A 24986-nucleotide genomic window follows, 5' to 3' on the forward strand; every position below is an offset into this window, starting at 1 on the left:
TTGAGAACACAAATTAAGATATTTTTGATGAAATTCGAGAGGTCTCTGACTCGTCCAATGACACAGAACAGAAGATATTGTTGAATAAAGTCATTATTTTTGTTTTGTATTTGTTGCACAAAAAGTATTCTCATCACTTCATAAAAATAAGGTTGAACCACTGAAGTCACATGGACTATTTTAATGATGTCTTTAGTACCTTTCTGGACCTTGAAAGTGGTGGTTAAATTGATGTCTATGGAGGAGTCGGATTCCTCTCGGATTTCATCAAAAATATCTTAATTTGTGTTCTGAAGATGAACAAAGGTCTTACGGGTTTGGAACAACACGAGGGTGAGTAATTAAAGACAGAATGTTCATTTTTGGGGGAAATAACCCTTTAATGAAAGTCTCTTCACTGAGAAAGTCAGATTGTTGTGCAACTATTAATGTTTCTGCGAGTTGATGTGTTATCAGATGAATCTGTAGATGAGACTTTACCAACCTCCAAACCACAAAGCTGCATGTTTATGTCACTATATCAGTTCTTCCTGTATGAATCTTTAGAGAGTAATAAGCACTGAGCAGGGATCTATATGTGGTGAATTTGTAGAGTTGGAAGAGATAAAGAGCTTACTTAGCCTCCCAAACCCAATTAATTTTCAAATAAGTAAAATATGATATGAATGATCACATCATCAGCTGTTTGAATCAATGATAGTTTACTTTTCATTGAATTCAACCTAAATAAATAAATAAATAAATAAATGTAATTAACAAATTCTATTAAATGTTTGACTGATGACTCAATACTATTTAAACATGCTGTTTACTTCTATATTAACTTTATGTTCTCCTTTTTAGAAAAAGAGTTCAAGACTGTATATTATGATGATGTCACCAACAGCAGTGGCCTGAAAGGTCAGTGACCTTTTGAAAGTGATCACGTGATTCGTTACCAGATGACTGATAACTTAATGGTCTTTTGACCTGCAATAAGAAGGATAATATTTTAAATTGCTGTCTTAAAGTTATATATTTTGGTTTATATTTTCATGTGTAGTGGAAGCACCAGAGAATTATGATGATAACAGGTGAGAACTGCATTTTATTATCACCTTTTACATTTGTTTACATGAGTATTAGATATGATTTCTATGTAATCAAATAATCCATTAAGCGAAAAGGGATCCATTAAATGAGATGAAAAAAGTGTTTTATAAATTAGTGTGACATTTTTGTGTCATTTCTGTTGATCAGAAGGAGTTCAGGAGGAGTATGATGATGTGACGAGTGTCACTGAAGATATGAGAAACCTGTTAGGTAAGTTATTGTAACATTATATTCTAACACTTTATTTCTTAAATATTTTTATTATATTTTTCCAGGTTTATAGGCTCCATTTATACACATACATATTCATGATATTTAACATAGAATCATGTTAAATAATTTAAGATTTTATTTTTCAATAACAGATTCTGATGATGTGGGGGAGGAGTCAATCAAAGAGGGAGGGGCTGAAAGACTGAATGACCACACCCACTGCCTCAACATTCAACAGTGATATTTCTCTGCGATATCTCAAGTTTTATGTTATTTGAAATCTTTCTGAAATGAAACAACAAAAAGCTTTTGTGAATTTTTTTTGCTGTATTGGTTTCGGAATCGGCCGATAAAAGCTTGCTATCACTATTATTGTTTAAAAACTACCGATGAGTTCAGGGCCGATTATATTCTGTCAGTCAAAAGGGTGCAGAAAGACAGACGTGTTCAGACTGCAACTCATACTGTGTGAAGAAAATCACTCTTGTGTTGAATTTTAACGCATTAACAGTTTTAAAATATTGACGTTAAAGCAGGCTCTTTTTGACCCTATTAATCACCCGTAGTTAAAGCCAGAGTTGCCAGCGCCTCCTTCCATCCAATAATCGAAAAAAGCTTTGAGCTTTATTACTTCTGATAAGAATACAAGTTTCAGTTTTCAAATTCTGTCCATTTTATAATTAAATTAAAACAATAAATAACGTTTTGACTCTCTTAAATGTGACGTGTTCAGAAGGCAGCGCGCGAGTCTTTTCTTCCTCTTTAACACAAGTCATGTCCCGAAAAACATGAACGAACATCAAAGGTATGTTAAAAAAAACAGTACAACTTACCGGAATATATCAGTTCTCATGTAATCACTTTATTTATATTTCAACCGCGGAAATATGTCAATAAAACAGCATATTGTTCACAAGCTGTTTTACTTGTTGTCTTCATGGCAAATTTACACAAACATATAATTAACAGTAAATAAGCTATATATATATATAGTTAAGGACATTTTTTACCTCAGGAATGTTTTCCAATGTTCACAGTTCCTTAACTATATATATGTAGCTTATTTACTGTTAATTATATGTTTGTGTAAAGTTGCCATGAAGACAAGTAACTACCTTATGTGATACTAAGTTTTATACAAACATTTCAGTTTTAATTTAGTGTAATTATTATATCTGAATATAAACAGCAGCTGAATACCTCTTTTGATAATTGTAAACTCTAGTAGTGTACCAAATGAGAGGGTTCCCTGCATAGTTTGCAACATTATTTGGGAGAATTTTTTTTTTTAACCGATATCATTGTGAATATTCGGCTATCAGTATCGGCAGACAAATTTAGTATCAGTGCATCTCTAGTTCTGATCAATCTTATTAATCTACTGTTCCCTGGTGCCCAAGGCAATATGTAGTAGGCCTCATCTTGTACAGATTTAGTTTTTTTTCTCAGTTTGTTTAAAAAAAAAAAGTTATTTCTAAAAACAAACAACTGCCAGCCTGCATGGAGAGCTTCTTGAGACTCCAGAAACACCAGAAGCTTCAAATACCTGTTTGCTGCTCAACACTGGCTTTTTTTTTTATAGCTGCCCTTTTAATACAATTAATTTTTTTGACAGGAACTTTCATTAATAAGCCTTTATCTGACCGAGTTCTGCTGTGCTCTAAATCACTCACAAATCTTATAATAATTTGATAATCTCCATTCACTTTCACAAAATATTAGTTGTTTTCATGCCTTTTGCACAACATTGGACCATTTCATGCTTTTCATCTTCAGAAAGATCTTTCTTCCTCCCCATATGGCATGAGAACTGTGACTTGCTTAATAATGTGGAACAACCTCTAAGTAGGGTTTCCATAGACCTAAGTAGACCTGGCAAATTATTTTGTCTGAGATTGATACCAGTTAACTAAAAAGACATGGATAAATAAATAAACATACATTTTCTTAGAAAAACTAAAATCTGAATGTTTATTCTACTGAAATCTTACTGATATGTCACTTGCATAATAATTTGGAACGCAGATACAGTGTATAGATGCATTGTATTGAATTGGAAAACCCATGTATGGATATTTTACCCACATATTGCATAAAGTAAAATGGTATATCACTTAATTATATCTTTCATAACATAGTTGAGAATCATCTTTATACAAAGTTTGGTTAAAAACAATCCTGAAGCCTAAAAATCCCATTGTTTCATTTCATGTCATTTCATGTCATTTTATTTTATAAACAGCTTAGTCCTGGTGTCCACTACAGAGGACATAGCATGGCATATGAATGAAATATAATTTTTCAAAAATGTTATTTTTTAATTTGTTTCTTATGCTCTAAACAATAATGATGTGAAAAAATACTAAATTAAAAAAACAAAAAAACAAAACAAAAAACAATTCTGGGTCTCAGGAGTATAGAATGCATTTGCAGGTTTGGTTTCTATGGATTGTAGGAAAATTATAAACGTAACCCTTTTTGTCCTCTTAATCCTGTCGCTTTACAGAGACCAAAACGAACTCAGTGTCTGAATGAACCGTTTTGCGAATCTGACATCACTTGTTCTGATTCTAAACAACACAAAATATTCTGAATCTGATTTAAAATGTTTGTAGGTTTGGTACTCGGTATCTTTCGCGAAAGAAGAGTAACATTTTACTGAACCAACCAAGAATGTCAGCTCTTTCATCGCATATACTTTTACTGCCACCTTCAGGAGTAAATCGATATTGCAGTATTGACACTTGTAGAGCCTATAGGTTATTCTCTAGTAAACATCCAGCATTTCACGGTCTCCTCTACAATATATACACTTCTCTTAAATTGTTTTGATGTATGTTTTCATTTTGTCTGTCCCTATTTCAGTGTATTTTTAATTTTCTTTTTATTTGATCTTTGTAAAGTGCTTTGAGATGCAACTTTAAAAGGTGCTAAATAAAAATAAAGTATCTAGTACACATGTATGATGAACCTGCATGATCATAGATATTCTTATTTATTAATTTTTATTTTTTTAAAGAAAATACTCTTGTGTAACCATGTGTTCTGTGCTCTTGGAGATCATGAATAAACTGCTAAAATATATTTTTAACGTACTGTAGCCTATATCTTTCCAAAAATTAAAAACAATCTTTAAAGCATTAAATTTTATTTATGTTTGTATCTAACTATTATTTCTATGTGAAGTCAAAGTGAGAAGTATGATGCAGGTGGTTATCAGCTCTTGTAATATTTTCAAATGCTGGTCTTTGATGCTGTAAATAAACTGGAATGTTTCCTGTCTCTGAAATCAGTTTCCTGTAACACATGTGACATTGTCAGCTAATCTTGTATGTTTTTCTCCAGTTAAGTGTCTCTATAAGGCAGAGGAGGAGTCCTGTTCATTAATGCCGACATACTTTTAATAAATATGGTAAAAATAAAAATTGCGTCTTCTGATTTGTCATTGGAGCTCTTTGATGATTTCCTCTCTTCTCTCTAATAAGGTAAAAGTGACTTTGATTGGCTTGTTTGCCGGTTATGCAGGTTTATCTCTCGTCTCTCTTTAGGGTGCAGTAAGAACCTCTCAACCTCAGTGAAGATGAAGAGCTTTCTAACACTCATTTTCCAGTTTTTGTGATCAGACTCATCGCAGCTGGTATGTACACACTCAAGATTATTTTCTGGAAGATAATGTTATGAACTGGTCATATACTTATAATTTATAGTTCCACTTTTTTGTTTTACTCAATTGCATTCTGAATTAATTTAACAGGATTCTAATTTATTTTCTCTCTTCACTGTCTGGTGTTCTCTCATCGTTTACATTTAATTTATATTTTCTATATCTTGTCCACAGGAAACGTGAGGCTGGTGGGTGGTAATAATTCCTGTGCTGGTAGATTGGAGGTTTATTATAGTGGAGAATGGGGAACTGTGTGTGATGATTATTGGAGTTTGACAAACACTGCAGTGGTGTGTAGAGAGCTGGACTGTGGCAATACTTCACATATAATGCGTGCTGCTCACTTTGGACCTGGATCAGGAAAAATCTTGAAGGATAATGTGATGTGTAGTGGATCAGAGTCCACAATTCTCAACTGCAATAGTGCAAAAATGAGTGACATTAACTGTGAGCATAGTGAAGATGTTGGAGTTATCTGTTCAGGTAGGTTCATTTTCTGCCTAGATTTCATTATCAAATGTGCAATTATTTACATTAAATCATGCAATTTTAAAAATCACATTTTTTAAAAACAAATTTAGGGTTACTGTATATGGGCATTAATGGGAGAGATCAGGGATGAAATCACTCAGTGTCTTTGTGATCAGTGAGATATGACCACACTACTGAGGTTGTTGTTAGATATGTAAAAATATAAATGATTTACAAGACAAACAATTTTTGGAGTACCCTTTTGCAATCAGTTTAACAGTTTACCAGAAATTTGAATAAAATATTACAAACTGCTGTTCTGTTAGTGTTACAACCCACCTCTCAAGTGTGCAACACTCTTTGTACTCAACATTATTTTAAAAAGTTTTGGGATAAGAAAATTTCAAAACAACTTTAACTGTAAATCTGTAGCAGATACATGTGGAAAAACTTATATCAAACACTTAGAAACATTAAAGCAAACATCCAACATTCCATGTCATTCTCCTCTATTATATAAACAAAATACTCATGTCTTTTTTTATTTGGGGGAATATATGTTATATGTTATTTTAAACTCCTGTATTTTAGGAGTCCGGCTGGTTGGAGGTTCACGCTGCTCTGGAAGACTAGAGGTGCCTCATGGGAACACATGGATGTCAGTGTGTGCTGCTGCCTTTGACCAGCAGGATGCAGAGGTTGTGTGTAGAGAGCTGGACTGTGGGGCTCCTGTACAGGTGCTGGGAGAAGATGCTTTTGGAAAAGGAGACGCTCAGATGTGGACACAAGAGATTCAGTGTAGAGGAAATGAGTCTCAGTTTGCTCTCTGTCCAGTGTCACCACACAATTGTTTCTATGACAACGATGTGAGCGTTATATGTGCTGGTAGGTGAACGTCGTATGAGTATTGATATAAAACTGCAGCATTGTATATTTATTTTTTTCTGTGCTTTTACCTTTAGAAACAGTGAGATTAGTAGGTGGTAAGAGTTCCTGTGCTGGTAGAGTGGAGGTTCTTCATGATGGTCAGTGGGGAACAGTGCATGACGATGGCTGGGATATGACTGATGCTGCAGTGGTGTGTAGAGAGGTGGGCTGTGGAGAGGCTTTAAGTGCACCAAAGAATGCTCACTTTGGAGAAGGATCAGGAAAAATCTGGATTCATGATGTACTGTGTACTGGATCAGAGTCTACATTGAAGAACTGTAGATTCAATGGATGGGGAATAGAAGCTAAACATACTGAAGATGCTGGAGTCATTTGCTCTGGTAAGCTGATATGCTTATTCTATAATTATTATTAATCTTTTCTACCACAGAATTTCAGGATAAATACAGATTTTCTCTCCACATTCAATGTTACATCGGGTGGTTACTGTGTTGCCTGTGTGGGGTGAAGTAATGTATCATGTGACATGCTGAAATTACTAGATGTAATGTACAAAAAGCATTTTGTGTGCAACATGCATTTTTTTTTTACAGACTTTTGTGAACAAAACCCATACTGTATATAATTCAATGGCTGAGCATTTCATAGACCAAATGTATTTTAATAACATGCTGTGTGCATTTTGACCACAATTTTTTCTGTTAATCATTAAATGAAAAATGCATTCACTCTCTTATGTGAACAAACTGCTGAAAATTGATGAAATGCAGCTAGTCACAAACTATTAATTAATAAACTTTATATATAAAGGACAAGAATTAGCAAATATCAATAAAGTCCCTTTTTTTAATTCAAGGAGTCAGGCTGGTTGCAAGTTCCCGCTGTTCTGGCAGAGTAGAAGTGCCTCGTGATCGGATGTGGGTGTCAGTGTGTGCTGCTGCCTTTGACCAGCAGGATGCAGAGGTTGTGTGTAGAGAGCTGGACTGTGGGGCTCCTGTACAGGTGCTGGGAGAAGATGCTTTTGGAAAAGGAGACGCTCAGATGTGGACACAAGAGATTTGGTGCAGAGGAGATGAGTCTTTTTTATCTTTGTGTCCAACATCATCGATCAAATACAACTGTACCCATGAGAATGACATTGGACTGATATGTTCTGGTAATGGAGCAGTAGTTTTCAACTTATTTAGATAATCACAAACCTTTTTTTTATAAACATATTTTATTTGCATGTTTCATACTGTTTAACTAAACTTTGTTCTTTGTCCAGGTTACACTGATCTCAGACTGGTCAATGGTCCTGACATCTGTTCTGGTCGAGTTGAGCGTCAGTACTTCAGTAAATGGGGCACAGTGTGTGATGCATGCTGGGATATGAGAGCTGCCAGTGTCCTCTGTAGACAGCTGAATTGTGGGATTGCTGTGTCTGTTGTGGGATCAGACTGGTTTGGAGAGGGAAGTGGTGAAATCTGGGCTGATGTGTTTGATTGTGACGGGAATGAAACAAAACTCTCAGAATGTTCCATCTCTTCATGGAGTCGAGCTGAATGTTCTCATAGACGAGATGTTGGAGTCATCTGCTCTAGTGAGGGGATTTTATTTTAAACTCTTATTAAATGCATTAACTACCCTGCAATATCTTAATAAAAAGCCACATCTTTCACTCAGATTCCTCTCTGGCTGTTCATGACGGTCTGGTGCGGTTGTCTGGAGAGAGACAGTGTGAGGGGGAGGTGGAAGTTTCCATCCATCAGGTCTGGAGGAGAGTTCTGCTGGACTCCTGGAGTCTCACTGAATCCTCTGTGGTCTGCAGACAGCTGGGCTGTGGCTCTGTGCTGAACTTCTCCGGCTCCTCTTCATCCAGTCCTGAACACAGTCATGAGTGTGTGACGGGCTTCCAGTGCTCTGGGAGTGAAGCTCATCTGGGGAACTGCAGATCTCCACAAACTCTCAACTGCAGCTCCACACAACAGCTGTCAATCACCTGCCTTGGTGAGAAGAGCAACATCTGGGCAGATTCTTCAGTTGTTAGTGATCACTAATGTGTTTCTCTTTCTCTGAATATCAGGTCGCGGGTCCATCAGGCTGGTGGGTTCTGGGGGAGACTGTGCAGGGAGGCTGGAGGTTTTTCACAGCGGCTCATGGGGGACAGTGTGTGATGACTCCTGGGATATTAAAGACGCCCATGTGGTGTGCAGACAGCTGCAGTGTGGAGTGGCCCTCAGTAACCAGCAGGTACCAGCCTGGTTTGGTCCTGGTTCTGGACCCATATGGCTGGATGAGGTGGAGTGTGAGGGGAATGAGACGTCCCTGTGGAGCTGCTCTTCTCCAGGCTGGGGAAAACATGACTGTCAACACAAGGAGGATGTAGGAGTCGTGTGCTCAGGTAAACAGTGAACAATAATAAAGACAATAACATTTTCAATAACCTATCTATGTGACGGATAATTAACAATATCCAATGTACTTGCATCATATACAGTAACAGCAGGTTTTGGGAAATGAGAACTAAGGCTTTTTTTTTAACAGTTCATACACGCATTTTTTTTACCATAATAATACACTCAGAGAAAATGCTCTGAGCTACTTATCTGTGACACAAGACCACACTACAGAACCTACCGCATAAAACATCCTGCGTGGCCTGTGTAGTCTGACTCCCAAATGAATGACTCTACTGACTTTGGTATCTTCGAGACTTAAATCAATATTACAATGTTAAATCAGTGTTATATACAGTTTGGGCCAATTATTAGATTGCATTTATGAAGATTTCAAAATAAGAAGACATTAAAGAGTTTGTGTAAACACACCTTTTGCAAAAACATTTTTTAATTATTTCATCATTTGCCAATTAAATGTTCCAAATATTTGCTCTAAAAGAAATGTTAAAGGGTTTATTCTCATCTTTGTCTTTCTAGAGTTTAAAGAGATCAGGTTAACTGAGGGCTGTGAAGGGAATGTGGAGGTTTTCTACAATGGATCTTGGGGAAATGTGTGTTACAATAAGATGGACAGAGACACAGCGAGTCTGATCTGTCAGGAGCTGAACTGTGGAAGATCTGCCAGTGAACCCAGTAATTCAGAGGGACTGAAGTCTCATAATTGGCTTGATGATTTTAATTGTCGACGTCATGATTCCACTCTATGGCAGTGTCCATCTTCACCCTGGGGACTGAATGACTGTGATAATGAAGTGGCCAAAATCACCTGCTCAAGTAACATGATATTTTACTGATTTAAGATAGCTTAAAGTGGTCTTGTATGTTTAAATATGATTATTTTATTTGTTATTTATTTTATAATATTCTGTTCAATGATCTTCTGAAAATGTAACATGTTTTAATCACAGTGGAGGAAAGTCATGAATCTCCTCAGAGTCGGATTACATGTTCAAACTCACCATCTCCTCACCAGAGACAGTGTTCAAGTAAGTTGTGATGTTCCAAATGTGATGTTCCTTATGTGTGTGTGCAGATCATTGTTTAGATGTAAATAAAAGCCTAAATTAAATATTTTCATCATATAAAGTCTCTTCAAAAGACTTTCTTGAATCATATTGCCTAATTTTACAATGTCTTCATAACATTTTTGGATCTTTTAAGTTTTGGTTACTTGGACTTTGAATGGAGGGATAGAAGCATTTCAAAGATATTTTCAATAAAACATCATAATTTGTCTTTCAAAATGTCTTATGAGTTCAGAATGATTTGAGGGTGACAAAATTATGACAGAATTTTCATTTTTGGGTGAACTATCTTTGTTTTTGTAAAAGGTGAGCTGAATCTGGTCAGCGATCTTGATGTGTGTAATTTAGATCATGTTCCTCTCAGACTGAGTGGAGGGGAGGGCCGGTGCTCTGGGAGGCTGGAGGTGTATCATAACGCTGTGTGGGGCTCAGTCTGTGATGATCTGTGGGACATCAGCGATGCTCAGGTGGTCTGCAGACAGCTGGGTTGTGGAGCAGCACTGAGGGCTGATGGGAATTCAGTCTTTGGTGCTGGTGAAGGTGTTGTGTGGCTGAACAGAGTCGAGTGCAGAGGGAATGAGATTCACCTGTGGGACTGTCCTCTCTCCCTGAAGAACCACACTGACTGCTCCAACAAAGATCACGCTGGACTCACCTGTGCAGGTCACAGAAAAACACTAAGGAATGTTAAATCAATTATTTGCTTTGATTTTGAATGTGTTTGTGTCTTTTTCAACAGATTCACCAGATTTGTCAGTGTCCACTACTCCTGCCACAACAACATCATCTTCTCCTCCAGTTTCTCAGACAGTGAGCTCAACATCAGTCTTTCGTTCACAAACTCCTCCGTCTCTCTCTGTGCTTGTGATTGTACTGGGAGTTGTGCTCTTACTGCTCTTAGTGCCACTGCTTATACTGATTCAGCAGAACAGAGTGATGAGGAGAGGTAGGAGAGATCCAGAGACTGTCATATTGTGTCTTATTCAGTGTGTGATCAGTCATGTGTTGTGAACTGACAGCAGGTTTGTCTCTCTACACTCACAGCTCTCTCTAAGAGGAGACACAGGAGCACGACTGAGGCCGTTTATGAGGAGATTCATCACAGACACAATCAGTTCACTCAGAGGGGTCAGAAATCTTGACAGTATCATAAAGCCTGATTTGTAGAGATCAGCAGGGTTATAGTTTCATGCAGAGAGAATTGCTTTGATACAGTTTGTGTCTTCTGTTGAAATGTGTATTTGATCTTGATTGAACTAGTGGAGGTGGGAATTTTGGCTGTTTTGTGATTGTAAACATGTTTCTTTGGTTCTACTCCATAACAGGAAGTGTCCTTTCTGAAGAACAGCATTCTGGGTATGAAGATGCTGACAAGTTTCTTTCAGGTTAGAGTACAGAAATATAATATTTGTATCTGCATTTTATTTTTGCATACATTATTTTGCATGTATTATTTATTCATTTATCAGAATCTATTTATTCTCTAAAAAGCGCAACAACCCAGAGCAGAGAATTATGATCATATAATGATTGTTACACTGAGACATCATGCTACAGGTTTATTTCTGTAATTATTAATATTATTTGCATTTGCATATATTTTATGTGTTTTGATTACATGTGTGTAATTTTCAAAATCCAAAACTGACATTCATGGATGCATTTAATTTTTTATTATTTTCTTGCAGATGACATATCAGAAACATATGATGACGTCATCATCATACAGCAGTTCTCCAATAATAAAGCAGGTGTGCATTTATAATAATTTTTTTGGGATATAGCCCAAATAATATATATATAAGTATATATAAGTTTGTCTTTTCTTTTCAAGTTAGTGTTATATAAATTAGCTTAATCATTATTACATTATAATTATTATATTATAGTGCACTTTCTATGTAATTAATGATTGACACATTTTCAGAGTGAGTGTGATGATGTGAGGAATGTCGGTGAAGATGTGAGAGAGCTGCTGTTTGGTAAGTTATTGTGACCCACTTTACCTCACATTGAATAGGTCCTGTTTTACTTTATATTGATACATTAACTTGTTCTTGTTTTCTAACCGCAGATTATGATTATTTGGGGGAGGAGCCATTAAAAAAGGGAGGGGCTGTTTAAGTCAGTGGCCACACCTACCACCTCACATTGTTTTATGCAAAATGCTGCATTTTCTTAAGTTTGAGTTGCAATCCATTAATATTTTGTTACATTTAGTATTGAAATGTGCCAGATCAATTACATTTTGCTAATTTTCTACATTTAAACAGAAAGAGAATAGGCTTTGCTTTCATGTTGTTGTTTATTAACTTCATGCATGTATTTACTTTCGATTAGTCATTTTCTTTGTAATTCATTTGCCATATTATTAGTAATTAAAAGTGATATCATCAGACAGTCCCTCAGAAAGGCCTTTGAGAAATTATTGTATTTTGCTCATTGGCAAAAAAAGATGATGTAACAGGACTCTACCAGTTCAGAAACATCAGTATTAAACAGCACAACCCAGTATTAATTGTTCACTGCACCTTCAACTTATTTAAACTAATATATCAATAAACATGTAGAAAATGGATTAAAATTTTGAGAAGGCCAGGGAGTTTTTCCCATTTTGTTTTATGTTTTATTTTTGGTGCTTTGTTATAAATGTTGAAATGCTGTAACATTCCCACTTTATCTGCTACAAACAGGCATGTGATCAGCTAATGACAAAACAAAAGAAAAAAGGAAAGAAAAAGATTTTTTTCCCCTTATTCAGTATCCATTATTATTATTATTACTGTCACATTGTTATTGTTATTATTATTTAAACTATAACATTTAATCAAATCAATAAAGTAATATATATTTATATATATATAATCAATAAATAGTATATATATATAATATATATACTATTGCAATAATAATACTTTAATATAAAATAAAACAAGCATTTAATAATAATAATTCATGTTAATAATCCTATTAATATATTAATAATATATATATTTTTAATTTTTTAATATATATTTATTATTATTATTACTGTCACGTTGTTATTGTTATTATTTAAACTATAACATTTAATCAAATCAATAAAGTAATATATATTTATATATAAAATCAATATATATATATATATATATATAATATATACTATTGCAATAATAATACTTTAATATAAAATAAAACAAGCATTTAATAATAATAATTCATGTTAATAATCCTATTAATATATTAATAATATATATTTTTTTAATCTAAGACATTTTATAGTTTAATTTAACTGTTAACATCAGACTTTTAATAAACTCTTAATTTAGAAATTATTATTATAATCACCTAACTAAGAAATATCACTAACGACAGAGTACAGACAAGTAGTAAAATAAATGTACAGAGAAATGAGCTCTACATTAAATAATAATAATAATAAAAAATTGTAGCTGTAAAAAAGAGAAACGATCCATTTCTTTCTAATTTTCTGTCAATTTCTGAACAAAATTCTGTCCACAAGGTCAAGACTGTTGTCTGCTTCTCTTTACAATAAGTGTTTTGCTGCCATCTGCTGGATGAATTACCTATTGCAGTATTAAACACATACATACATACAAAAAATCAATCTATGATACAAATGCTTGATATGATGCCAAATGAATACCGAGTTAAATACCGAAACCAATATATATTTACAAATATTATCAGACTAGGCCTCTGTTTGTTGTACACAAAATAGTCCAGTTCATTTTATAATTTATTAACATACTGTTTATTGTGCTCTTGTTTAGAACATGATACCAGTGTGGTAAAATCCACTTAATATTAAAGAATTTATTGCAATTTCTATATTTAAAGCAAAGATCAAGTATTTTTGTGTGTGAAATCAAGTGTCAGTAAGTGATCAGTCAGTCATCAGTGTTGTATGTTGTGTGTGCAGATCCAGGCTTTGATGCTGAATATAACCTGCAGTGTTTCTCTCTCAATCTCTTTAAGTTTAGTGTGACTTTATCTCCACGCTGACATATGACTGACACGAGTCTGTCCTCAGTGAAGTGTCTCTTCACGCTGGAGGAGGAGTCCCGCTCATCAGCGCTCACACTTTATTGATATATATGGAGAAAATAAAAATGCTGCTTTCTGATTTGTCAGTGATTGTGTTTGATGATTTCCTCTGTTGTGTCTAATAAGGTAACAGTGAGTGTCATTGGCAGCTGTGAGAGTCTCTCTCTCTTTAGGGGACTGACAGGAGCCAGTTTCTTCAGTGTGTTTGAGGGAGCAGAAGGAGCAACTTGTGTTTCATCTGAGCTGATGAATTAGTGTGTGTCGAGCAGAAGTAAGATGGAGAATCGTCTGATATTGATGTTTCTGGGCTATATGATAAAACTCACCACCTCTGGTAAGTACTCAGGAACTTTATTCTTTAATATGAGCTGAAATCATTTACATGTAATATTACACTTACATACTATGTTTACTCTCTCTCATGTGTAGATAGTGTGAATGTGAGGTTGGTGAATGGCAATAATCCCTGTGCTGGTAGAGTGGAGGTTCTTCATGATGGTCAGTGGGGAACAGTGTGTCATGATAACTGGGATCTGACTGATGCTGCAGTGGTGTGTAGAGAGATGGACTGTGGGACGGCTGTAGAAGCAACATATAATGCTCACTTTGGACAAGGATCAGGACCAATTTCAATGGGTTATCTATACTGTAGTGGACCAGAGACTGCACTGAAAGACTGCTTTTCAGACAGCTGGTATGCAGCATGGGTCTGTAATCATAAACAAGATGCTGGTGTCGTGTGTTCAGGTGAGCTTCCCCTATCTTATCACTCTTTCATAATTCTCACTCAAGCAATATAATGTTTCTGTATGCTGGTGAGGACAAACTGCATCAGTGTCAATCTTATAAAGTAGACAATCTGTTTAATTATTTTGTTTGTGATATTATATTTGTCCCCATTCTTTATTTTTTTATAATAAACTATGATGAAGAAAATCTCTATCTCCATTAAATATGTAATGTCTTCTTTATCATTCACAGACAGTCTGATTTGACAATCTTATTTACATTATTTAATGAAGATTATGAAATTACAGATGAAAGATAAATTTACAGATACAATTAGTGCAGATTAAATGAATGAATTACAGAATGTCAAACATTAATGGAAGTTTTCTCTTGTGCTTCAACTCAATAGAGATGTTTAATTTATTTGTCCTTATTGCAAAAACTCAGAACAAGGACTTCGACTCATGGACGGGTCTCACCTGTGCTCTGGGAGAGTGGAGGTGCTTCGTACAGAAGGATGGGTTTCAGTGTGTGCTGCTGCCTTTGACCAGCAGGATGCAGAGGTTGTGTGTCGACAGCTGGACTGTGGGATTCCTGTACAGGTGCTGGGAGAAGATGCTTTTGGAAAAGGAAAGGGTCGAGTTTGGTCAGAGGAGATTCAGTGTAGAGGAAATGAGTCTCAGATACACAACTGTTCACGAATATCTTCACAGAAGCACAACTGTTCCCATGACAATGATGTTGGAGTTATTTGTTCTGGTTGAGTATAAACATTTGGCATTTCTTTAGATAAATTACATACATAATATACTGCTGTTTATTGTTTAATAATCCTAACTCTAGTTTCATACTGTTTACATAAGCTGTCAGTTCTTTGTCCAGGTTACACTGATCTCAGGCTGGTAAATGGCACAGACTTTTGTTCTGGAAGAGTGGAGCTTCAGTTCCTCAATGATTGGGGCACAGTGTGTGATGCATGCTGGGATATGAGAGCTGCCAGTGTCCTCTGTAGACAGCTGAATTGTGGGATTGCTGTGTCTGTTGTGGGATCAGACTGGTTTGGAGAGGGAAGTGGTGAAATCTGGGCTGATGTGTTTGATTGTGACGGGAATGAAACAAAACTCTCAGAATGTTCCATCTCTTCATGGAGTCGAGCTGAATGTTCTCATAGACGAGATGTTGGAGTCATCTGCTCTGGTGAGCAAATTCACACCGTAATGAAGTCATGGGTTTCAGATTTAACTACACATTTAAAAAATATAGTATACATTTTAGTAAATAATGAATGATAAATAAATACTCTCTACAGAGAGTGAAGCTCATCTGGGGAACTGCAGCTCTCCACAAACTCTCAACTGCAGCTCCACACAACAGCTGTCAATCACAAACTTTGGTGAGAAGAGCAACATCTGGGCAGATTCTTCAGTTGTTAGTGATCACTAATGTGTTTCTCTTTCTCTGAATATCAGGTCGCGGGTCCATCAGGCTGGTGGGTTCTGGGGGAGACTGTGCAGGGAGGCTGGAGGTTTTTCACAGCGGCTCATGGGGGACAGTGTGTGATGACTCCTGGGATATTAAAGATGCCCATGTGGTGTGCAGACAGCTGCAGTGTGGAGTGGCCCTCAGTAACCAGCAGGTACCAGCCTGGTTTGGTCCTGGTTCTGGACCCATATGGCTGGATGAGGTGGAGTGTGAGGGGAATGAGACGTCCCTGTGGAGCTGCTCTTCTCCAGGCTGGGGAAAACACAACTGTCAACACAAGGAGGATGTAGGAGTCGTGTGCTCAGGTAAACGGTACAAAAAAAAAATTAAAATAAAATCTTAATAGGCTATTTTTAACATTTCAATTACCTATGTATGTGACTGATCCAGTGTAATTGTACAGGTTAACTTGCACCACAGCACAACTCTATCTACTGCACTAAACACAACGCAACCAATGTACTCTGATTTCTGAGCAAATGACTCTAATGATTTGGTTCTTTTTAGTAAATCAAAGACATCTTACAACTATTTGCTTTGAGACTTAAATCGATGTAGTTACTGACTGGAAGCTCATATGACAAAGTGTAGCTAAAGATATATTTGTACAGTATTAATATATTAGTGAATGAAATGCGTTTCTTCATTTTTTGTTTTAGTGTCCTTTTATAGTTAAGTGTTTACGTGAATTACCACTTATAATAACTCATAATTTGGCAATGGAATTTTTTTTTTTTAAATATTTTTTCAATCATTAATCATTAAGAGGAATCATATTCATAAGCATACAATTCTTTATTATAATTCCCATCTATAATTAACAGACTTATATGTGAGAGTTGAGGTTGATTCTCATCCTTTTCCATCTAGAGTTTAAAGAGATCAGGTTAACTGAGGGCTGTGAAGGGAATGTGGAGGTTTTCTACAATGGATCCTGGGGTAATGTGTGTTACAATAAGATGGACAGAGACACAGCGAGTCTGATCTGTCAAGAGCTGAACTGTGGAAGATCTGCCAGTGAACCCAATTATTCAGAGGGACTGAAGTCTCATAATTGGCTTGATAAACTTAATTGTCGACGTCATGATTCCACTATATGGCAGTGTCCATCTTCACCCTGGGGACTGAATGACTGTAATAATGAAGTGGCAAAGATCACCTGCTCAGGTAAGATGATATTTAACTGATTTAAGATGATTCGAAATGGTCTTTGAATTAATTTTTAACAAGTTTTAACCTCAGAGGAGGAGAATCATGAATCTCCTCAGAGTCGTCTGACATGTTCTACCTCACCATCTCCTCACCAGAGACAGTGTTCAGGTAAGTTTATTATTAGGATGTATTTTATATATATATATATATATATATATATATATATGTACAGTCCAAAAGTTTGGAACCACTAAGATTTTTAATGTTTTTAAAAGAAGTTTCGTCTGCTCACCAAGGCTACATTTATTTAATTAAAAATACAGTAAAAACAGTAATATTGTGAAATATTGTTACAATTTAAAATAACTGTTTTCTATTTGAATATATTTCACAAAGTAATTTATTCCTGTGATGGCAAAGCTGAATTTTCAGCATCATTACTCCAGTCTTCAGTGTCACATGATCCTTCAGAAATCATTCTAATATGCTGATCTGCTGCTCAAGAAACATTTAATGTGTACAATTGTACAAAATATTTGTGTACAATATTTTTTTCAGGATTATTTGATGAATAGAAAGTTCAAAAGAACAGTGTTTATCTGAAATCTAATCTTTTGTAACATTATAAATGTCTTTACTGTCACTTTTGATTGATTTAATGCATCCTTGCTGAATAAAAGTATTCATTTCTTTCATTTCTTTTCAAAAAAAAATAAAAATAAAAATTCTTACTGACCCCAAACTTTTGAACGGTAGTGTATAATGCTACAGAAGCTTTGTATTTCAGATAAATGCTGTTCTTTTGAACTTTCTATTCATCAAGGAATCCTGAAAAAAAAAAAAAGTACACAACTGTTTTCAACATTGAAAATAATCATAAATGTTTATTGAGCAGCAAATCAGCATATTAGAATGATTTCTGAAGGATCATGTGACACTGAAGACTGGAGTAACGATGCTGAAAATTCAGCTTTGCATCACAGGAATAAATTACTTTGTCAAATATATTTAAATAGTACACGGTTATTTTAAATTGTAATAATATTTCACAATATTACTGTTTTTTTACAGTATTTTTAATTAAATAAATGTAGCCTTGGTGAGCAGACGAAACTTCTTTTAAAAACATTAAAAATCTTAGTGGTTCCAAACTTTTGGACTGTACTGTATATATATATTTGTCTATTTTTAAAAAAAATCTGAATTCACATTTCACTTCATAATTTTTCACAATTTATAAAATGCATTGTAAATATATTACTGTAAATGATGTCCTGAAGCTGGTCAGTGATGGTTGATGTCTGTGATTTAGATCATGTTCCTCTCAGACTGAGTGGAGGGGAGGGCCGGTGCTCTGGGAGGCTGGAGGTGTATCATAACGCTGTGTGGGGCTCAGTCTGTGATGATCTGTGGGACATCAGCGATGCTCAGGTGGTCTGCAGACAGCTGGGTTGTGGAGCAGCACTGAGGGCTGATGGGAATTCAGTCTTTGGTGCTGGTGAAGGTGTTGTGTGGCTGAAAGGAGTCAAGTGCAGAGGGAATGAGATTCACCTGTGGGACTGTCCTCTCTCCCTGAAGAAACACACTGACTGCTCAAACAAAGAGCACGCTGGACTCACCTGTGCAGGTCACAGCAAAACACTAATGAAAATTATTCATTTTTACATAATTTTAGTGCTAGTATTTGATTATTTGCATGATTTAGAAAGTATTTGTGTCTGTTTTACCAGATTTGTCAGTGTCCACTACTCCTGCCACAACAACATCATCTTCTCCTCCAGTTTCTCAGACAGTGAGCTCAACATCAGTCACTCGTTCAGAAACTCCTCCGTCTCTCTCTGTGCTTGTGATTGTACTGGGAGTTGTGCTCTTACTGCTCTTAGTGCCACTGCTTATACTGATTCAGCAGAACAGAGTGATGAGGAGAGGTAGGAGAGATCCAGAGACTGTCATATTGTGTCTTATTCAGTGTGTGATCAGTCATGTGTTGTGAACTGACAGCAGGTTTGTCTCTCTACACTCACAGCTCTCTCTGAGAGGAGACACAGGAGCACGACTGAGGCCGTTTATGAGGAGATTCATCACAGACATGATCACTTCACTCAGAGGGGTCAGAAATCTTGACAGTATAATAAAGCCTGATTTGTAGAGATCAGCAGGGTTATAGTTTCATGCAGAGAGAATTGCTTTGATACAGTTTGTGTCTTCTGTTGAAATGTGTATTTGATCTCGTTTGATCCAGTGGAGGTGGAAATTTTGGCTGTTTTGTGATTGTAAACATGTTTCATTGGTTTTACTCCATAACAGGAAGTGTCCTTTCTGAAGAACACCATTCTGGGTATGAAGACACTGATAAGTTTCTTTCAGGTTAGAGGACTGAAATATAATATATGTATCTGCATTTTATTTTTGCATACATTGTTACATAATTATTTATTAATTTATTTATCAGAATCTGCAGTAAGAGTCACACCTGATTATTATAATGACGTCACCACGAAAAGCCCAGCAGGTCAGTGACTTTGTTCACTAATCACAGGATTTCACAGACAAAAAAAGTATTAAGACTGTAAACAGTAAAATCAGTTTCTGCTTATTCTCTTTTTTATTTAATTTCTAAATTAAATAATTTAGAAGTGCGTCAAATCAGAACAGAGAATTACGATCATATAATCTTTATTAGATTGAGACATCCTGCTACAGGTTTATTTCTATTATTATTAATAATATTCGAATATGCATGTATATTTTATGTGATTTCATTACATAAGTATAATTTTTCAAAATCAAAAGCTGCCATTCATGGATGCACTTTATTTTTTATTATTTTCATGCAGATGACACATCACAAACCTATGATGACGTCATCATCATACAGCAGTTCTCTAATAATAAAGTAGGTGTGCGTTTAAAATATTTTTTTTTTTTGTATATGTATATATATATATATATACACCCTGGTAAATTATTTTTCTTTTCCATTCAAACTAGTGTATAAATTAACTTAATCATTATTACATTTTAATTATTATATATAATAGTGTACTTTAAAGTGCAGTGTGAGATTTTGTCTATGTAATTAATGATTGACACATTTTCAGAGGGAGTGTGATGATGTGAGGAATGTCGGTGAAGATGTGAGAGAGCTGCTGTTTGGTAAGTTATTTTGACCCGCTTTACCTCACATTGAATAGGTCATGTTTAATTTTAATAACTAAACATAATGCAGTGCAAACATTGATGAACTCATGTTACTTTATAAATGTATATTGATACATTCATTTGTTCTTGTTTTCTAACTGCAGATTATGATTATTTGGGGGAGGAACCATTAAAAAAGGGAGGGGCTGTTTAAGTCAGTGGCCACACCCACCACCTCACATTGTTTTACAGCTTTTATATGTGCATATGTTTATATGTTATTAACTTCATCTGTGTGTATTTACTTTCCATTTGCCATATTCTTTGTAATTAATTTGCCATATAATTCAAAGTGATATTATCAGACAGTGCTTCAGAGGCCTTTGAGAAATCATGTATTTTGCTCATTGGCAAAAATGATGATGCAACTGAACTGTTATTGAACCTCTACCAGTTCAGAAACATCAGTATTAAACAGCACAACCCAGTATTAACAGTTCACTGCACCTTCAACTTAGTTAAACTAATATATAGATAAACATGGAAAATGGATTAACATTTGAGAAGGCCAGGGAGTTTTTCACATTTTGTTTTATCTTTTATTTTTGGTGCTTTGTTATAAATGTTGAAATGCTGTAACATTCCCACTTTATCTGCTACAAGCAGGCATGTGATCAGCTAAGGAGAAAAAAAAAAGAGAAAAAAAATGTTCCCCCTCATTTAGTATGCAATATTATTATTATTATTATTATTATTATTATTACTGTCACAGTTTGTAACATTACAATTTATATTTGCAATTTACAATTTGTAACATTTAATCAAATCAATAAAGAAATATATTACATTTGCAAGAACACTTTATGTTAAACTCTCATAATTCACGTTATTCATGTTAAGATATTAATAATATTTATATATATTTTTAACCCAAGACATTTTATAGTTTCATTTAACTGTTAATGTCAGACTTTTAATAAACTCTTAATTTAGAAATTATTATTATAAGAGCCTACTGAAAATACAAGAAATTCTGTCCACAATGTCAAGACTTTTCTCTGCTTCTCTTTACAATAAGTATTTTGCCGCCACCTTCTGGATTAATATGCATTGCAGTATTGAACACACATCTACATGTACAAATGCTTGTTGTGATGCCAAATGAATACTTTTGGAACAGAAGCCAATGTTTATTTACAGGTTGTCTGAATACACCTCTGTTTGTTGTACACAAATCAGTCCAGTTCATTTTATAATTTATTAACATATTGTTTATTGTGCTCTTGGTTAGAATATGATGGGCCTGCCATGTAGTAAAAATCCACTCAATATTATACACATTTGCCCCCCAAAAGAACTTATTGTAATTTTTGTAATTATAGCAAAGACCAACTATGTGTGTGAAATAAATATTACACTAAATATTATACACATTTGTGCCAAAAATAACTTTAAAATGTTCAGTTTATTATAGTTTCTATATTTAAAGCAAAGATCAAGTGTTTTCATGTTTGAAATCAAGTGTCAGTAAGTGATCAGTCAGTCACCAGTGTTGTATGTTGTGTGTGCAGATCCGGGCTTTGATGCTGAATATAACCTGCAGTGTTTCTCTCTCAATCTCTTTAAGTTTAGTGTGACTTTATCTCCACGCTGACATATGACTGACACGAGTCTGTCCTCAGTGAAGTGTCTCTTCACGCTGGAGGAGGAGTCCCGCTCATCAGCGCTCACACTTTATTGATATATATGGAGAAAATAAAAATGCTGCTTTCTGATTTGTCAGTGATTATGTTTGATGATTTCCTCTGTTGTGTCTAATAAGGTAACAGTGAGTGTCATTGGCAGCTGTGAGAGTCTCTCTCTCTTTAGGGGACTGACAGGAGCCAGTTTCTTCAGTGTGTTTGAGGGAGCAGAAGGAGAAACAGAGTCAAACAAACAGTGTGACGAGCAGAAGAAGATGGAGGGATGTCTGACACTCGTTTTACTCTCCTCTATAGTCACTCTAACAACATCTGGTAAGTACAAAAACAGCTGTAAAATAAATGATACATGTATTATTAAGCAGTTTATCTATGGTGGCCACTTAGACCACTATAAATTGAACACAGGCCTGTGTAATATCTAGAAATTGAGATCTTGTGACTCTACACTATTAATACTAATTAAATTGTATTATTTGTTTGCAATTTTACAGGCAACTAATTTAATGATGCCAAGATAATTTTTTATATGTTATTGTCCAGCTTTGTAAATATTTGTTTGTACTTATTCCTCTACATCCTATAAATATATATATATATTTAACTTTACATTATTCTGCAGATGATTGTAAGCTGTTCTACTATTACTGTGGCCAAAATTTTCTGCCTAATTCATGTACAGATTTTGAGACTGTTAGATTGGTCAGTGAAAGCAGCCTTTGTGCTGGACGAGTGGAGGTTCATCATGATGGTCAGTGGGGAACAGTGTGTGATGATGACTGGGATTTGGCTGATGCTGCAGTGGTGTGTAGAGAGATGGGATGTGGAGAACCTGTAGATGCTCTGGGTGATGATAAGGCTCACTTTGGAGCAGGATCAGGGCCAATCTGGATGGATAATGTGCGCTGTAGAGGATCAGAGTCTACACTGAAGAACTGTTGGTCAAGAGGATGGGGTGTTCATGACTGTGATCTTGGTGAAGATGCTGGAGTCAGATGCTCAGGTAAGATGTTATTGCATCACTGATCAGACCTTCCTCCATTCTCTTCCTTTATGAAATATATGAAAGTTGAAAATAAATATGGGTAATTTAATTTCAGACCAATTCATAAAAGATAATTGATAATTAGCATGTTTTATTATCTAAACATGTAATTTTAATCCATTATTTAAAGGATTATGACTTTCTGTTGTTTTATGTCTGTATAATAACCAGTGACAGATGGTTTTGTGTAAATATAACTAGAAAACTTAACATACGGCGGGTCAAGACTTGTGGACGGGTCTCACCTGTGCTCTGGGAGAGTGGAGATTCTTGTTGTAGGCGGCTGGGGTTCAGTGTGTGACGCTGCCTTTGACCAGCAGGATGCAGAGGTTGTGTGTCGAGAGCTGGACTGTGGGGCTCCTGTACAGGTGCTGGGAGAAGATGCTTTTGGAAAAGGAGACGCTCAGATGTGGACACAAGAGATTCAGTGCAGAGGAAATGAATCACATATTCAACACTGTAAATCATCAGCTTCACATAATATGAACTGCACCCATGACAATGTTGTGGGAAAATATCAATGTGCAGTCTTTATAGAGAAATCTAAATATCTTAAATACTAAATGTAATTATTTGATCATTTTTATCTTGGTTTGATTATTTTCAGTAACCTCTATGTTCTTTGTCCAGGTTACACTGATCTCAGACTGGTCAATGGTCCTGACATCTGTTCTGGTCGAGTTGAGCATCAGTACTTCAGTAAATGGGGCACAGTGTGTGATGCATGCTGGGATATGAGAGCCGCCAGTGTCCTCTGTAGACAGCTGAATTGTGGGATTGCTGTGTCTGTTGTGGGATCAGACTGGTTTGGAGAGGGAAGTGGAGAAATCTGGGCTGATGTGTTTGATTGTGACGGGAATGAAACAAAACTCTCAGAATGTTCCATCTCTTCATGGAGTCGAGCTGAATGTTCTCATAGACGAGATGTTGGAGTCATCTGCTCTAGTGAGGGGGTTTTATTTTTATATTATTTTATTTTTAAATTATCTAGAAATATCTTAATAAAGTGTCACATCTTTCACTCAGATTCCTCTCTGGCTGTTCATGATGGTCTGGTGCGGTTGTCTGGAGAGAGACAGTGTGAGGGGGAGGTGGAAGTTTCCATCCATCAGGTCTGGAGGAGAGTTCTGCTGGACTCCTGGAGTCTCACTGAATCCTCTGTGGTCTGCAGACAGCTGGGCTGTGGCTCTGTGCTGAACTTCTCCAGCTCCTCTTCATCCAGTCCTGAACACAGTCATGAGTGTGTGACGGGCTTCCAGTGCTCTGGGAGTGAAGCTCATCTGGGGAACTGCAGATCTCCACAAACTCTCAACTGCAGCTCCACACAACAGCTGTCAATCACCTGCCTTGGTGAGAAGAGCAACATCTGGTCAGATTCTTCAGTTGTTAGTGATCACTAATGTGTTTCTCTTTCTCTGAATATCAGGTCGTGGGTCCATCAGGCTGGTGGGTTCTGGGGGAGACTGTGCAGGGAGGCTGGAGGTTTTTCACAGCGGCTCATGGGGGACAGTGTGTGATGACTCCTGGGATATTAAAGATGCCCATGTGGTGTGCAGACAGCTGCAGTGTGGAGTGGCCCTCAGTAACCAGCAGGTACCAGCCTGGTTTGGTCCTGGTTCTGGACCCATATGGCTGGATGAGGTGGAGTGTGAGGGGAATGAGACGTCCCTGTGGAGCTGCTCTTCTCCATGACTGTCAACACAAGGAGGATGTAGGAGTTGTGTGCTCAGGTAAACAGTGAACAATAATTTAAATAATAACATTTCAATAACCTATGTATGTGGATGATAAAATACAGTATTACGTGCATTATGCACATTAACAGCAGTGTTGGTAACTGAGAATCTGTTCTTTTTCAGAAAATATTCCAAAAATATTAAAAATATATGGTCCTTT

At 35.9% G+C, this 24986-nt stretch overlaps 2 protein-coding genes across 5 annotated transcripts in view; both read left to right on the top strand.

Annotated features, from left to right (window-relative positions):
• Positions 1-1223: 1223 nt before the first annotated feature.
• Positions 1224-24895, top strand: LOC125245434 (scavenger receptor cysteine-rich type 1 protein M130-like). 4 transcript variants are annotated; one of them, XM_048156025.1, is made up of 7 exons: positions 1224-1302; positions 22215-22360; positions 22728-23048; positions 23292-23549; positions 23721-24035; positions 24117-24440; positions 24517-24894. In XM_048156025.1, exons 2-7 carry the CDS (start codon positions 22303-22305, stop codon positions 24780-24782), a joined length of 1542 nt encoding a protein of 513 aa, XP_048011982.1. In that variant the 5' UTR covers positions 1224-1302; positions 22215-22302; the 3' UTR covers positions 24783-24894. The 4 variants fall into 4 exon arrangements, with proteins under 4 accessions (XP_048011982.1, XP_048011980.1, XP_048011981.1 ...); XM_048156023.1 differs by lacking the exon at positions 1224-1302 and having other exon boundaries at positions 20577-22360; positions 24517-24895; XM_048156024.1 differs by lacking the exon at positions 1224-1302 and having other exon boundaries at positions 20577-22360; positions 22848-23048; positions 24517-24891.
• The window catches only part of LOC125245591 (deleted in malignant brain tumors 1 protein-like), a 44199-nt gene continuing 21075 nt past the window's right edge, over positions 1863-24986 (top strand). The window contains exons 1-25 of the mRNA XM_048156254.1: positions 1863-2110; positions 4854-4942; positions 5144-5452; positions 6032-6325; positions 6403-6708; positions 7185-7484; positions 7596-7910; positions 7994-8317; positions 8394-8711; positions 9247-9543; positions 9678-9755; positions 10143-10457; positions 10534-10740; positions 10839-10922; positions 11120-11179; positions 11286-11351; positions 11483-11545; positions 13717-13778; positions 14210-14588; positions 15018-15329; positions 15453-15767; positions 15880-15963; positions 16040-16357; positions 16923-17219; positions 17295-17372. Of these exons, the coding sequence (XP_048012211.1) occupies positions 5299-5452; positions 6032-6325; positions 6403-6708; positions 7185-7484; positions 7596-7910; positions 7994-8317; positions 8394-8711; positions 9247-9543; positions 9678-9755; positions 10143-10457; positions 10534-10740; positions 10839-10922; positions 11120-11179; positions 11286-11351; positions 11483-11545; positions 13717-13778; positions 14210-14588; positions 15018-15329; positions 15453-15767; positions 15880-15963; positions 16040-16357; positions 16923-17219; positions 17295-17372 (5026 nt within the window). The 5' untranslated portion in view covers positions 1863-2110; positions 4854-4942; positions 5144-5298. The remainder of the gene's footprint in view (positions 2111-4853; positions 4943-5143; positions 5453-6031; positions 6326-6402; positions 6709-7184; positions 7485-7595; positions 7911-7993; positions 8318-8393; positions 8712-9246; positions 9544-9677; positions 9756-10142; positions 10458-10533; positions 10741-10838; positions 10923-11119; positions 11180-11285; positions 11352-11482; positions 11546-13716; positions 13779-14209; positions 14589-15017; positions 15330-15452; positions 15768-15879; positions 15964-16039; positions 16358-16922; positions 17220-17294; positions 17373-24986) is intronic.

This window comes from Megalobrama amblycephala, linkage group LG14 (genome assembly GCF_018812025.1).
Source record: "Megalobrama amblycephala isolate DHTTF-2021 linkage group LG14, ASM1881202v1, whole genome shotgun sequence".
Lineage (NCBI taxonomy): Eukaryota > Metazoa > Chordata > Actinopteri > Cypriniformes > Xenocyprididae > Megalobrama > Megalobrama amblycephala.